At 38.3% G+C, this 15,794-nt stretch overlaps 1 protein-coding gene across 1 annotated transcript in view; it reads right to left on the bottom strand.

Annotated features, from left to right (window-relative positions):
* Positions 1-15,794, bottom strand: part of LOC122555285 (mucin-3A-like) — a 462,531-nt gene that overhangs the window by 291,207 nt on the left and 155,530 nt on the right. Inside the window, exons 4-6 of the mRNA XM_043701128.1 lie at positions 9,161-9,337; positions 2,618-2,695; positions 949-1,081 (exon numbers count right to left, since the gene is read on the bottom strand). Coding sequence (XP_043557063.1) covers positions 949-1,081; positions 2,618-2,695; positions 9,161-9,337 — 388 coding nt within the window. The remainder of the gene's footprint in view (positions 1-948; positions 1,082-2,617; positions 2,696-9,160; positions 9,338-15,794) is intronic.

The raw sequence follows: 15,794 nt of genomic DNA, 5'->3' as shown, positions 1-15,794 counted from the left end.
GAAGTGGTGGAGGCTGGTACAATTGCAACATTTAAGAGGCATTTGGATGGGTATATGAATAGGAAGGGTTTGGAGGGATATGGGCAGGGTGCTGGCAGGTGGGACTAGATTGCGTTGGGATATCTGGTCGGCATGGACGAGTTGGACTGAAGGGTCTGTTTCCATGCTGTACATCTCTATGAGCCTATAACAAGAACCATGTACTAGGTACAGATGGAGTGCACAGATAAGAGCAATTGTGGTTTCAGGCTCAATACACTAACTGGTACTCAATAAAGTCAATTCATGCAGCAATACAGAGTCAAAATTCTATCGAAGAAGTGCAAATGAGAGGATGAACAACGAATAAGGGTGGATCTAGAGAGGCAGGCTGAAGGAGATAAAACATCTCAGGGAAGAGAAGCATATCTAGAGCCAGTTCTTCAGAATAGACAGTTCTGAAGAAGAGCCATACCAGACTCAAAATGTTAACTCTTTCCACAAATGCCACCAGAAATGCTGAGTTTTTCCAGTATTATTTGTGCTTATTTATATATAGTATGCTTACTTCCTAGTACTGCACTGAGGTGTCAATCTTGCTCCTATGTAAGCCATCTATTAAAAGGCAAAGCATGCGCCAGGCTGGTGATCCAGACTCTGAACAGTAAACTCTGGGAAGGATACAATTATAAAGTCAGTGGGAACTAAATGGCAAGCCAGTCTTCACCTTTTCAGGGAAGCTTAGGTTCTCTTTGCACAAATTATCCTCCAGTATGTTGAACTTTTCAATGAAGGCAAACTATGTTGAAAAATCTATTCTAAAAACTATTCTGTAACTTGCACTTTGAAAAGATATGAGAGATACAAGTCTATGCTGAACAAATTACTTCTTAATGGATTGGGAACATACAAAGGGTTTGTTCATCTTTTTCAACAACGATAGATATACCGGCACTTGAAGTATATTACCTCTCATCTCCACAATCATGGCCACCATGTTTATAAACATTTCCTTTGATACCATTTGTCCACGTGAGAAACACAGATGTAGCAGTTCGAGTAGATATTGTTATCTGTGGAGGCTTTTGATGATTCAGGTTACCTGAAACGAAAGTGTAACATACATGCTATCACTGCAAGGTGAATAAGATATAATTTACCCTTTACAACAAAAACACTTGAAATAACTATTTGTATTTTTCAAAATTTGTTTAAAAAAACTATTTAAGTTTGAGCTTTTAAGATAAGTGTAGCAAAATTAATTGCACAATGTGGAAAGAAACTTAAACAAGAGGCCAAATCTATCACAAAATATAAATAATGGGCATTGATAGGTATATGCCATTTCCATGTGTGTTGCTGCTTTGTATTGGATACAATGATGTTTAACATGGGGTATCAAGAACCATGGACTAGGTGCAGATGGGGTGCAGAGCCAACAGCAATTGTGATTTCAGAATCAATACTCTAACTGATACTTGAAAGAGTCAATCCATACAACCATACTGAGTCAAAATTCTTTCTGACAAGTGCAAGTGATAGGATGAACAATGCATGGGGCTGGATCTAGAGATTCAAGCTGAGGGAGATAAAACATATCAGTGAAGAGAAGACAGTGGAATTTGGAGCTCCAACAGCAGCAATTTCTCAAAGACAACAGGATTTCAATTTATCATAATTACCAATTGTCAGACCATTTTTAAAAGTTACTGATTGTTGTGGTAGGTATTCCAGATTGCATGCTGTTCCACTTTGCTGGGATGCCTTTTAGGCATGAATATAGAGAAATATTAAAATTGCTGATAATAGGAAATTAGTGGGCATGGAAAATTGAGGATCAGTTCAAGAAAAAAAGGTTCTGTCTGGCAAATGTGGTGAGTGAATGTGGATCATTATGCTTTCACATAAACAACACAAACTGTGAACATACTGCAAGCAGTAAATTTGTTACTTGGGAGAAAGAGCTGAGTGTGAAGATGTGCACATTGTAATAAGAAGGTTAACAGGGAGAAGAAATAATTAGAATTTAAAATGAGTTTTGTACTTACTTGCACTGAATACAACTGCAAAGAGTTAATGAATCCCATCAAGCTATGTTTTTCAGCCAGAATTGCTGGTGAATGTTAGGAGGCATTACAAAGACTATTAATATACTGTCTATCAAAAGCTTCTGTTTTAATTGAAGGTACATTATGGTAAATGACAGTTGATCGAAGGTTGCACAAAACACACCCAAAATGATTTTACAGAAAGCTCTTTCTGTAATATGTGCAACAATCCTTTAAAAAAACTAACATGAAGAATTTTGTTTGCTATTTCAAATCCATATCAGTCATAAAGTTTTGAAAAGTTGGTGACAAACAAAGTTAAACTAAATATGCAATTCACAGGTACCATTTAAACACAAGCAAACTGGAATCTTTAACAGTAGATCTTTATTTTGCTCTGAATTTATGAAAAATTAAAGGGTGGTTATTCATTGCAGACATTTGTGTCTGCCAGCATTGTCTCGGATCCTTCATGTATGAATGCAAACTTGTACAGATGGGACAAGGAAAGAAAGAAAATGTTGTATAAAATCAGCAGAATGTGTAACTATTTTAACCTTAGGCATAATTAAGGGATAAAGTTCTGAAACCTTTGCACTTCTTCTTCAAGGCTGTTTTGCTCTGCTCAGCCACAGGATGAACTGCTATGAGATATCTGGGATTGAACTCTGAAAACAAAACAAGGAAAGGAAGGCAAGTAAGTACAAGTGTGTCACAACAACTAATGGCCCAAGTGAATATATTGTTTTTCAATAATGGCAGATGCCATGGAACTTTTACATTCTACAAAAATTACATCTGAATGTCATAAGTGAAAGTCTTACAAGAGCTGTAATCCAGAATTGGAAAGTGTTAAAGCTTGATTGATTGTCACATATTTCAGTGTTATACAAACTTTCTGTTCTCCATACCATTGACTCACAAAGCAGACTCTTCTATTAACTCTAGTCTTGGTGAACATTTGAAGGGGGAAGTGAGGACTGCAGATGTTGGATGGGCATTTGAAGGGATCAACTTCTAAGAGGTTTGGGCAAGTCAGATAATTAGAACACTCAGATGATCTCTCATTTAGATATAGCTCCAAAAACTGGAATAAGATTTCTCCAGTGGCTAATGCTGAGTCTGCTTACAAAGGATAACTCAGAATATCATCCTCAATAAGAGTCCCCTAACTCAGAATAAAATATTTATGGACTTCATGCAGTATATTCTGCCAAGCCATGTATGCAGTTGGGCGATGTGTCTTCTGCATCAAAATGTGATCAGTTCTCATTCCATTACCTCTTTCACCAGTGCCTCATGGCTGTTGTCAGAGAAAAGGACAATTCAGAATGCTCTCCAAGCCCAGAAAATAATTCTCAAAAAGTGATTAAAGACATGGCATTCAGTCCCACAAAAACAAAGGGAAATAGATGATTGCTTGAACAAGATTATTAAATGACATAAGAAGCCAGCAGGCAAGTGGGATTTGGCTAGATGGCTATGTTCCAAGCAATATTGGCACAAACATGATGGGCAATATAGTGTGTGTTGTAACAGTTTATGGTTCTATCTCCCATCTGTTTGATTTCTAGTGTTGAATAAGAAAATGTACAATTAACCCTGACAAAAATTATTTTGTTTACGCTCTGCACTTCCAACGAACAGGGAAACAGATAATCATATCCACTATACCAGACTCAGATTCAAGTTCCCAAAATAAAGCACCAGTGTTCGAACCTACAGCTCATTTCAGCTGACTAATCGTGAATACAAGAACATGTCAACTAACATAGAATTAAAGCTGTCAGCAAAATTGCATCTAATTGTACAGAATAGCCGTATGTCATGAAATGTAGCATATTGGAAGAGGACAGAAAGTTGGAGACATGGCTGTCTCAAATATTCTTTTACGTACCTCCAAAAAGATGTCATAAGTAACACTAGAGGTGGTGTGGACTAGTTCTTCTGGACAAACTATTAATTGTAGCAAACAGAGCGGTGGATGCCCAGAAGAAAAATATAGTTTTATTCAGTCTTCTATTCACGGTTGTGTGATATCTGCATACACAATTTTATACCATCTTTGTTCAAAATAGTCTTTTGTTATTCATGTTGATTACACAATTTTAAGTACGAGTTGTGGTTTAATGTTGCAATTGGGAATGTTGTGTAAACCTAACACTAGTTAAAGAAGAATTAAGTAATTGTGCAAGCTTTTCAGATGAACTGTGAATTGATGATTACATTACTTGCTCATAAATTACATAAGGACTTGGATAACTGAATGAATATGTTGACTCCATCATTAGGTTGCAGCTTCAGTTTAAATGTCAAATTCATTTCTTAACTAGAGCAAGTTGTGAAAGAGGGTGGCTTATTGGAAATACTAAGAGCTTCAGCTGTCGACTGCATTGTGTGAAGAACATCTGGACATTTAAACACTTTCGCACTTGTAATAATAACAAGAACTTTGCTTTTGTCATGCAAGTTCCTAATCCGTGTTCTACATACATTTTATTAAATACCAGGAATGTTGCTGAAAATATCATTATCAATGACTCCTTGGGTAAGAGTTAAGGACCGAAATTGATTGGAAAATGTTAAAGATTTTTCACCAAAGTGCAAAACCTATGACAAATGTTGAAACAGAATTTATGGACAGAATCTTACCATTTTTGGCCAAACAGGTTTTCTCGCCTTACTTTACCAAACTTACATTAATGGCCATTTAAGAATCAGATCCTATTTCCACCCATCTTATCATGCTCTATTATTGGATCAACTCACCACTCACCAGCAAACCTGGAATGGCCAGCAACACTGGCACAGGGGCTATCTCCAAAAAGTCATTATGCACCCAGATCAGCATATTTTTGAGACAGTATCAGCCACCTGAATAAATGCCCAATCCTGTAAGAAGAAGGTCAATATCACAGAGTCCTACAGCATAGAGATAGGCCCTTTGGCCCAAGTTGGTCCACGCCGACCAAAATGTCCATCCACACTAACCCTATTTCCCTGCATTTGGCCCTCAAAACCTTTCCTATCCATGTTTTTGTCAAATGCTTTTTAAATGTTGATAACGTACCAACCTCAACCACTTCTGATGGCAGCTCATTCCATATGCTTACCACCCTCTGTGCCCCTCAGGTTCCCTTTTATTCTTTCCCCCTAACCTTAAACTGATGCTCTCTAGTCATTGATTCCCCAACCCTGGCAAAAAGACAGTGCATTCACTCTAGCCATGATCTTTTACACCTCTAGAAGGTTACCCCTCAGTCTCCTACAGTCTAAAGAAGAAAAGTCCTAGCTTGTCCAATGTCTCTCTATAACTCAGACCATTGAGTCCAGGCACCATCCTTGTAAATTTCTTCTACACTTTAATAACATGCTTCCTGTAACAAGGTGACCAAAACTGACCAATACTCCAAGTACGGCCTCATCAATATCCCTTACAACTGCAACATAGCTTCCCAACTTCTATACTAAATGCCCTGACTGATGAAGGCCAGTGTGCCAAAGCCTTCTTCATTGCTCTGTCTACATGTGACTCCACTTTCAGATAACCGTGCACCTGAGCCCCAAGGTCCCTCTGTTCCACGATACTCCTTAAGGCCCTACCATTCACCATGAAACTCCTAGCTTGATTTTATTTCCCAAAATACAAAACCTCACACTTATTTATATTAAACTCCATTGCCATTTCTCTTCCCACTTCCCCAGCTGATCAAGGTCCTGCTGCAATTTCTGATAACCTTCCTCACTGTCCATAATACCCCCTAATTTAGTGTCATCTGCAAACATACTAATCATGCCTTGTACATTCTCTTCAAATCACTAATATAGAAAACTAAAAGCAATGGGTCCAGCACCAATCTCTAAGGCAGTCCATGAGTCAGAGGCCTCCAGTCCGACCAGCATACTTCCACTATTACCCTCTACTTGCTACCGACCATTAAGCCAATTGTGTATCCAGTTTTCCAGCTTGCACTGGATTCCATGCGGTCTAACTTTCCATAGCAGCCTACCATGCAGAACCTTATCAAAGGCTTTACTGAAATCTATATAGACTACATCTACCGCCCTACCCTCGTCAAACTTCCTGGTCACTTCATATGTCCTTCACCACTTCGCCACAACTTTTCTCCAATATCTCATATTCACTCTATCTCTGCAGCTGTACCCACCTCTACCACTCTCACTGACATCTTACCCATTCTCCCTTGCTTGTTCTCAGTGCTGACTACTCACTCACTTGGGAAACCTTCCCACCTGCACCAACAGTGATAGCTGTGCCTTCCACTTTTGTCTTCCATAATACCTGCTTTTCTCTTATCACAGAGGAAAAACAGCTCTGGAAAATTAGGGCAGAAAGAGTCAAGACATGGCCCAACACTCCTTATGAGCAGAAGATCCAGACTCTGACACTGATGTGCCCAACACGGCCTGGATGGAAATTGACTCAGGGACCCTGAGCAAAGGCTTGACTAAGGCCTGCTGACAACCATGGCAAGGTTCCTGTCTTTGTGTCTGTGCTAAATGGCAGTGGTAATATAAGCCAGGTATCTCTGGATGAGGGGACAAAGTACAAAAAGGCAAGGCAAAGCAATGCAAGGCAGGGTTGCTGCAAGCATCCAGGGAGACTCATTATGACAGCAAGCAAAGAGTCCAGCTGTGTAGCCTGGTCTAGTCCATTATCTGATTACATGTCCCTGAGTACCACGTATCCTTGCTGCAGCATTGTAATGATAGTTACTCAATGATAGTGCAGCTCAAGGAGAAGCTTTGAAGTGCAGAAGCACCCTATAAGTGGATCTGATTTAAGCCAAGTGTTTTCATAGAGACTGGCAATGTTGGATGCCAATATCCATGGATGTGTGGCCAGTGTCCTGAGATGTTGGTGCCTAGTATCCAACAAGGAGCTCCTTTAGACCAAGAGATGAGTCAAACCAGCTCAAACCTCCTCTGGTTTCCATATCAAGTTTTTCCGACAGCTACTTTTAATGGTGAGTTGGTAAGATCATAACCTTGGTGAGTTGAACTATTAGCAAGCTTTTTAACAAGCAACAAAGACATTCATTGGAAACTCGCCCAGTGAGAATTTTGCCATGCCACTTCAACAAAGCAGGGTATTTGCAGCAAGATGATTTCAATGCCAAGATCACTATCATTCCAATTCCATTATACATCTCACCATAGGTCACATCGCTTATAGCCTGGTAAGATTCTGCCCTATGTTTGTATTTTTCTTGTTGGCAAAAATGTAAATGTTATAGTGTATACATTGAACTAAATTTTGTATCAATATAGCATAATTCAAAGGAAGGGGGCTATAAAGGAGGGAGAACAGTCTGAAACCTTTCAACAAAGGAATAGCGCATGCTATTATAATGAACACTGAGTCAAGTAGATAATTTAATACTTGAGCAGTGTCATAACGGTTTTCATTTCTGTGTAATCACATCTCAAAGTGAATTACCTTGTGACTTATTCTGAATGGAAGTGCAAAGATTGAGTTAGAGATTAACATGAACCCATTTTGTTGTGACCTCATCAATCCATGGAAAATGTATTTACAGTGATTGCATTTTGTATGTGGGTGTGTATCAGTAACTACTTTAAGAAGCATTTGACAACTTATTCCTGTTGTCTTCTGCCAATTTAAATGTTGCTTCGTTTATGATGTTAAAGGATTCCTTGTGAGCGATGGTTTTAGGCATAATGAAGTGTTGACAATAATTGATGATGTTGTTGAATTTTATCTTAAGATCCCATACAAATTGAGCTAAATAAAAAAAAACCTAAGAACTGCAAATGCTGGATATCAGAAACAAAAACGGAGATTGTTGGAAAAGCTTAGCAGGTTTGGTAACATCTGTGGAGAGAAATCAGAATTAACGTTCAGGTCCAGTGACCGTTCTTTAGAACCGAATTGAGCTGACGTATACAATCAGAAAATGCTTATTCTTTGAGCTGCAGTTCATTGTTTAAGCATTTTAATGGTAAGTATTTCATTTAAAAATAGCCACCTGCCAAATGAAGATTAAATGAATATGTGTAAAATTTGTAAACTAATAATCCAGTACTTCATCATGTCTGTTGAATTCTTGATTCAATGGTATTTGTAAAACAAAGCTAAGAGCACTTTGCTGCACATCTGGTTTAGAGAAACATTGGCCAGAATCTGTTGTCAAAAAGAAAGCAGCTGGGCTAATAGTTATCACCATTACTTATGCGCAAATGTTACAGCAACTTCAGAAGAGGGTGGATGTAGAAATCTGAAAATTTTGGCTGAGTTACATGCTCTGCCATTAACCTTGCAAAAATTGCATCTCGCTATCTGGCTCACCAGTAAAAATATAGCATGTACTTGCTGTGTTTGCACAGATGATATGAACTAAACTTGCCACCTAAATTTAGGACCCAACTAAAACACTTATGGAGACAGTCCTAGAGCCAGTTGAGGTCTGCATTTATTTATTTAAATCTGAATTAGCCATAAATCTTTTTTTAGCCATGTGCTAAATATTAATTACCAACAATAAATCATTCTGGTACTGAAATTTAACTATTACTATCATGAAGACTCATTCCTTCAGGTTTTTACTGTTGGAGGCATTAAATATCTAATACATAAAATGATTTTTTTTTCACTTTTCCTTTCATCCTGCCTTAATCTATTGTTTTTCCTTTTACATATTTCTCTTTTTGTTAATTTAGCGATTATGTCATGGCAGTGTTTTCTTGAATCTAATAATGGAAAACATTTCAGAAAGTAGAAAAACTGGCATCAGACACCAAGGGAGATTTCTTTAACAGTGGATAATTTGATTATTGTGAGCAAAGAATCACAATCGAAGTTCCAAACCCAACACTGTTTTATGCAGATTCATATAAAACAAAGGAAATGGAAATCATTCCTCAGATTTATCATGAGTTTCCCATAAGTAATTCTGTCCTCATCAATCAAATGACAATTCCAAGTAAAGTTTTAACATATTGTCCAAATGATGTCAAAAGGAAGGGGAATTTGATGGTATAATGGGAGAGGTGATGAGCACACATTTCTTTTGTGAAATGTCATTGTGCTGCTACACGTATGGTTTTAATTTTCATGCTTTAAGTGGAAACAAATGGCTTTGAGTTCTTACCAACATCAACCTCAAATGGATCTCCATTGTCAGGCAATGTGATGTTCTGCTTGGATTGTCGACCACCGTATCCAAGAATGTAGCCTTGAAGTCTGATGGCTGGGTTGGAGCTAAGGTACTTTATTATAATACTGTCATCCTTAGCAGTAATCCGCACTTTTAAGCTTTGTCTTTTAACTGGGGATAAATAACAAGAAAACAAAATAAAATTTGTTAAAACCTGAAAACATACAAAACTAACCTACTGAGCCAGGAGAACAAATGTGTGTCAGCAAGAACATCTACTACCTTAAAGGTATCAAAATACCAGTCAGAAGTCATTGTTCTTGTCCTGTAAAACTTGGCAAGGAAGCAGCCCTCATCTTTCTGACCATTGTCTTTGATCTGGCCATTGAGACCTTGGAGCTGGAAGTGAACACAGCCATGGGTTGGACTCAGGAGGGACTTGTGTAGGATTAGTACCCTGCACAAAGAAATGGTTAGGTCCAAGCAGCCCGGGATATTGAGCCTCGGACTTCCTATACTGAAGGTGGCATTGTAATAAGAATTTGCACAGATTTTTAGATTAGATTCCCTACAGTGTGGAAACAGGCCCTTTGGCCCAACAGGTCCACACCAACCCTCCGCAGAGTAACCCACCCAGACCCATTTCCCTCTGACTAATGCACCTAGCACTACGGGCAATTTAGCATGGCCAATTCTCCTAACCTGCACATCTTTGAATGTGGGAGGAAACCGGAGCACCCAGATGAAACCCATGCAGACACAGGGAGAATGTACAAACTCCCTACAAACTCTATACAGACAGTCGCCTGAAGCTGGAATCGAACCCAGGTCCCTGGTGCTGTGAGGCTGCACTGCTAACCACTGAGCCACTGTGCCGCCCGTAAGTGATCAGGTCAGAAAATGGGGTCAAAGAGATATTGGGGTTCAGTGTGGGAGACCTCAGGCAATTTAAATTTCAGAAAAGGATCTCGAGCAAGCATCAGTCTCCTTATTTAATTTTGCAAAAAACCTGGGAAGGATCCCTCTTGTTTATCCTTGGTGAACCTCTGGTCAGGAACATGCAGATGTTTGCTGCTGCAATTTGAGGCCTTCGGAAGCCAGTTAGAAATATGAACCAATCTAACCCTCAAAAAGTCTATGATCAACCCCTTCCACCAGAACTTGTCATTTATGGACAAAGAGCTGTACAGTGGTTACTATAAGGTTAGGTACTGCACAAGATTTAAATCTGCTGCTGCCCAAGAGAAATATGATTAACAACAGGATTTATATCTAAAGCAAAACTCATTCTCATGAAAAAAAACAGATACGTTTCCACTTATCTTCCCACATCAGTACCAAAGACATTAAAGTCATGGCTCAGCCTAAGGAGTGTACACACCGTTCTATTTTTCTCACTGGCAGTCCTTAAAGTTAAAAAGAACTTGCACAAAGCCGTTTGTAAAACTTCTTACACACAGTTGGCGATAGAGGAGACCAGAAGTCAAACGTGACTCAACTTTTGATGTATTCACATTACAAACATATAGTTCAGAACCTCTCATTCCAATACCAGTGTCAATAAATGTCTCTTTCTATCCTTTTGACCAATTAAATAAACCATTAAACAAATAAACAAATGTTAGGAAACAAAGCCAGCCAAGTACCAGAAGTGTCAGTGTGGAGCATTTTGGTGGGAGATATAAACTCTGTGATATATCTTTAATACCATTTATCGTAAGCGTGGGATTTTGGTTTTGAGTTAGCAACATGTGGATTTTCTATGTGTCTGATGTCAGTATTAATTTGTAAATATTTCTGTAGCTATGGCGATTTCTTTAAAAACAAGTTTGGAGGCCTAGCTTCAGAATGAATGGATTTTTTTGAGTCACATTAATTCATTTTTGTTTCCTTTACATTAATTTGCAACCTGGCAAGGTAAATAATGAAGCATCAAGGTTTGCTAGAGATTTCTGGAACATTTTTAATCACAAGGAGAGCGTGAGTTTTTTCTTTAGTTTTACTTTGAGTTTTGAGCAGTCTTGTGAAGTTCTTGAGTGAAGATAGCTGTATAGACCAGTGCTTATGAAAAGGGGACGATAAAGAGAAATTAAATTACCTTGGAATAAAATGTTAGGTGTTATCTCTAGAACAGAAATGTTGAGCTAAAACCTTGATGAGGTTACTTAAAGCTGAGTATTTTTAATTCAGGAGTCTAATCACTCTAGAAAGAAGTTATCTGTTGTTACACCCGCAAGTTAAAAATAGAAATGACTTAAACTTATTGAGGTTTTAGAGACAGGACCTCTGATGTGAATACTCTATAAGTTGGTGTTTTGTGTACTGTACGAGGTGTGTTTTGGAATACTTTACAAGGAGTGTATTTTGGGTACCATTCAAAAATATTGTTTCCATCTTAATTGATGTGTTGGGATTAAAGTGACTGTACCTTTACTGTGTCTAAAAATCTTTGAATTTGGATAAAAAAATACTTTGTTTTATTCTACTTTCTCTTAGTTTCTTCTGTTAATAAATGTCTGATTTATTATTAAAGCAAAACCCAAAGTATTGTGTGCTATGTTTCAGTGAGAGACTTTGTTGCTAAAACCAAGCTAAACTATGATCTACCACATCAGGTTTCAGTCTGTGATCTTGTCTGCTGATAACATCAGCCGGAATCATAACAGATGAAAATGACCGTAAATCTGTAAGATTTAAGTTAGCTGTGGAAAAGGTCAAAATCGGACCAGAAATATGGGTTCTGAACTGGGGGAAGGTGATTTTAATATAAGATAGGATCAGGTCAAAGTGGACTGGGAGCAGTGACTTGTTGGAAAACCTACATCACAGCTGTAGAAAGTTCAAGGCCAAAATTTTTCTGTAAACATGAAGAGTGGAACCAAAAATCTAGAGGGAGCCCTGGATATTGAACCATGTACAGAATTGGATAAGGAGAAAAGGGAAGTTTAAGTCGATACCAAGGCTAAATATAGGAAATGACCTAGCAGAGAGCAAAGAGAAGGCATGAAATAAAAATCTGGCAGCTAATACAAAGAAAAATCCAAAGTGTTTTATAAGTATATTAGAGGCAGGAAGAAGACCTGGGAAAAAGTAGAGGCCATTAGGGACCAAAGTGGCAATCTGTGTGTTGTGCCAGAAGGCATAGAAGACTTTACAAATGAGCACTTTGCATTTCACTATTGAGAAGGATAATGCAGATATAGAAATCAGAGCAAGGGTCTGTAACATACCATCATATTAGCATTGAAAGGGAAGAACTATTAGCGGTTTTAGTGAACCTAAGCTAAATAAATCGCCAGGGCCAGATGAGATGTATCCTAGTCTTCTGTGGGAGGTAAGGGAGGAGATTGCAGGGACTTTGACATTAGTTTTCAATCTTCTCTGGCCTCAGGAGTGATGCCAAAGGACTGGAAGACAGCTAACGGTACCATTATTCAAGAACTATAAGCCAATGAGTTTAGCATCAGTGGTGGTGGAAACTATTGGAAAGATTTTGTCTTCTTTCAGCTAGCCAGTTTCTGATCCAAACTGCTAAATCACCTTCAATCTCGAAGTTCCGTACTTTGTGCAATAGCTTACCATGTGGAACCTTATCAAATGGCTTACTAAAGTCTATGTACACATCTTTACCTTCACCCACCTGTTTTGTCACCTTCTCGAAAAACTCAATAAGGCTAGTGAGGCACATCCTACCCTTCACAAAACCATGTTGACTATCCTTAATAAAATTATTCCTTCCCAGATGATTATAATTCCTATCTTTTATAACCTTTTCCAACACCTTACCCACAACCGAAGTAAGACTCACTGGCCTATAATTACCAGGGTTGTCCCGACTCCCCTTCTTGTTTAACTGCCAGTACATTTAAGAACTATTTAGATGAGTACTTGAAATACCATAGCATACAAAGCTATGGGCTGAAAAATGGATTAGAATTGATAGATGTTTGATGACTGGCACAGACATGATGGGCTGACGGGCCTCTTTCCGCACTGTAAAAACTCTATGCTTTGCTATTGTTCACTTACCAGTTGCAGAATTTGTCCTTTGCCAGGATTGCTTTAAAAACTGAGGTTTCAACAGTCAGGTTCAGGTCAATATTCACACCTATCCACATTGATTAGTTAGGAAACCTGGGATACTAATGCCATGGATCATTTGAAGAATCACAGAAAAGCACATTATTTGACATTTGCCATGTGCAGGACTGTTCCAGGAACATTTACTGCTGTCTCTTCATAGCTTAACTGGAGTAACCTTTTATCTAAGATTTCTATTAAGCATTGCACAAGTTATGCTAGTATTTATCATCTCCAATTACCTCATTCCAGCTTATCTAAAACTGTCAGCATATCTTTGTATTTTCACCCTCATGTACCAGTATGGCTTCTCTTTCAATGTCTGCATGCTTAATTCTGAAATCAAAAGATTTACTTTTTTTAACTTACAGCCCAACAATTGTGAAATTAGGAGTGTTTTGGAAAGTTACGTTTCTTTCATATAACTCCATACTAGTATATGTCCCAATAGTTTTACAATGCTTCAGAAAATGATGAATGTCATTCACATAAACATGTATTAAGAAAACAGTTGCTAAAGAGTTATACCATTTTGAAACTTTGTCATCTCTGGAATATTTATTTAATTTAACAACTGCAGTTCTCATAAGGGACATATTTTGCTGCTGATGTCAGTGCGAAGGTATGTGCAATCAACCTGTACAACAAATCTCATTTTCCAAAGCTTTCCTAATTGACTCAAGTTATTGTCAGTCTTTAAAATGAACTGTGTCACACTGATATTCATTATTTTACTGTGAATTTTCTTGTGCACCAACAATGTCCATTGTGAAGTCATGCAGTCATTGGCTGGCAATCAGCCAATCAAACACCTTCTTCATTTCAGCTAGCCCAGTATTGAAATACCAGGGTAATTATTCACAAGCATCCCAGTAGCACTAGAGACTGGAATGTTTCAAATCTACAAGTTAAGGGTCATTTAGTTGTATATAATCCTTGGCCTAATATAATGAAGTACTTACAGACTTCATAAAAACACAAGTAATGCACCAAGTATTATCATTATGATCTCAGATTGTTGAAGTGTAATGCAATTATGAACTTTAAAGGTCTCTCTCTGATTTACATCAGTGACTTTGCTAATGTCAGAAATGAGCATATTATTGCTGGTAATGAATAGTTAATGATTGTGCAATTCCCTAATGATTACAATAAGTGGGAATATACTTTTGAGTGAACCAGTCTTAATCAGTAAAATGGAAGTGCACAAACAAATAACATATGTTTCCACCTCATCTATATCAATACAATGTACAAATATAAGGTGAGTTGCCAAATAGCTTTTTTTCTGACAATGATAACTGTTCCAACACCATCTGCATTGGCTTTCAAATCAAAATGGATATTCTTTTCAAGAAAAGTAAAGTAATTAAACACGCCAGAATTGAGGGAATTCACAGAAGAGAAAATTGTGAATGCATAAACATTATTTCTTTGCTGAAACAATATTTTTTGAATGTGGTGCAGATATCCTACTATAACACCCTCACGAGCTCTGGTACTGACTGCTACGTGATGCCGTTATTACTTGATCAGAAAGCTGCAGCTTCAAACAAAGGAGCTGAGAACCAAATTCTGAAAGTTTCTACCCCATACATTTGTTGGAGCACTTTTTAGAAATGATGCATCCTGTACTACATCAGTGACAACAGTAGTTATACCTCAACTCAAAAACGCACCTCCTTGGAGTCATGAGTTTATGTCATGGCCCTTCATCTGTCTGAACAAGCCTATTTTTGACATATCTTTGGTAAAATGGGGTGAAGCCAAGAATGTAGAATTTCCTTCCTTCCCTATCCTTATCTCTAAACATCATTAAGATGTGACTCAAAGCATGATGCACTTTTGGGCGAGTTGACACCATTCTGATCAGTTAGAGTCATAGAGTCATAGAGATGTAGAGCATGGAAACAGACCCTTCGGTCCAACCTGTACATGCCGACCAGACAGCCCAACCCAATCTAGTCCCACCTGCCAGCACCCGGCCCATATCCCTGCAAACCCTTCTGCACCCTCTCTGAGACATCCTTGATCCTGGCACCAGGGAAGCAACACACCATTCTGATTTTTCGCTGCTGGGCACAGAAACGTTTGTCTATACCTCGGACTAGAGAGTCCCCTAACACAATTGGTTTCTTGGAACCCGACATACCCCTCATTGCATTAGAGCCAGTCGCAATACCAGAAACTTGGCTGTTCATGCTACGTTCCCCTGAGAATCCATTACCCCTACATTTTCCAGAACAGCATATTTGTTTGAAATGGGTATAGCCCATCTATGTGACTGTATCTGAGACTTTCCCCCCTTCCTATAACTGCCATCCATCACATATTGTTGCTGTTGCAAATTCCTCATTGCTTCTAACTGTCTCTCCAACCAATCCATTCGATCTGATAAGTTTCGCAACCAACAGCATTTATTGCAGATATAATCCGCAGTAACCCTTAAACTCTCTTTAAACTGTAGCAAGTTCCTTTCAGTCATTAATGTCAATGCTGTCACATTTCAAGGAGAGTTTCAGAGTGTTTTGAAGTCTGTATAGAAAGG

The sequence above is a fragment of the Chiloscyllium plagiosum genome, chromosome 12 (genome assembly GCF_004010195.1).
Source record: "Chiloscyllium plagiosum isolate BGI_BamShark_2017 chromosome 12, ASM401019v2, whole genome shotgun sequence".
NCBI lineage: Eukaryota > Metazoa > Chordata > Chondrichthyes > Orectolobiformes > Hemiscylliidae > Chiloscyllium > Chiloscyllium plagiosum.
The sequence above is the reverse complement of the archived record's forward strand: the minus strand, read 5'-3'. Positions and strand labels throughout refer to the sequence as shown.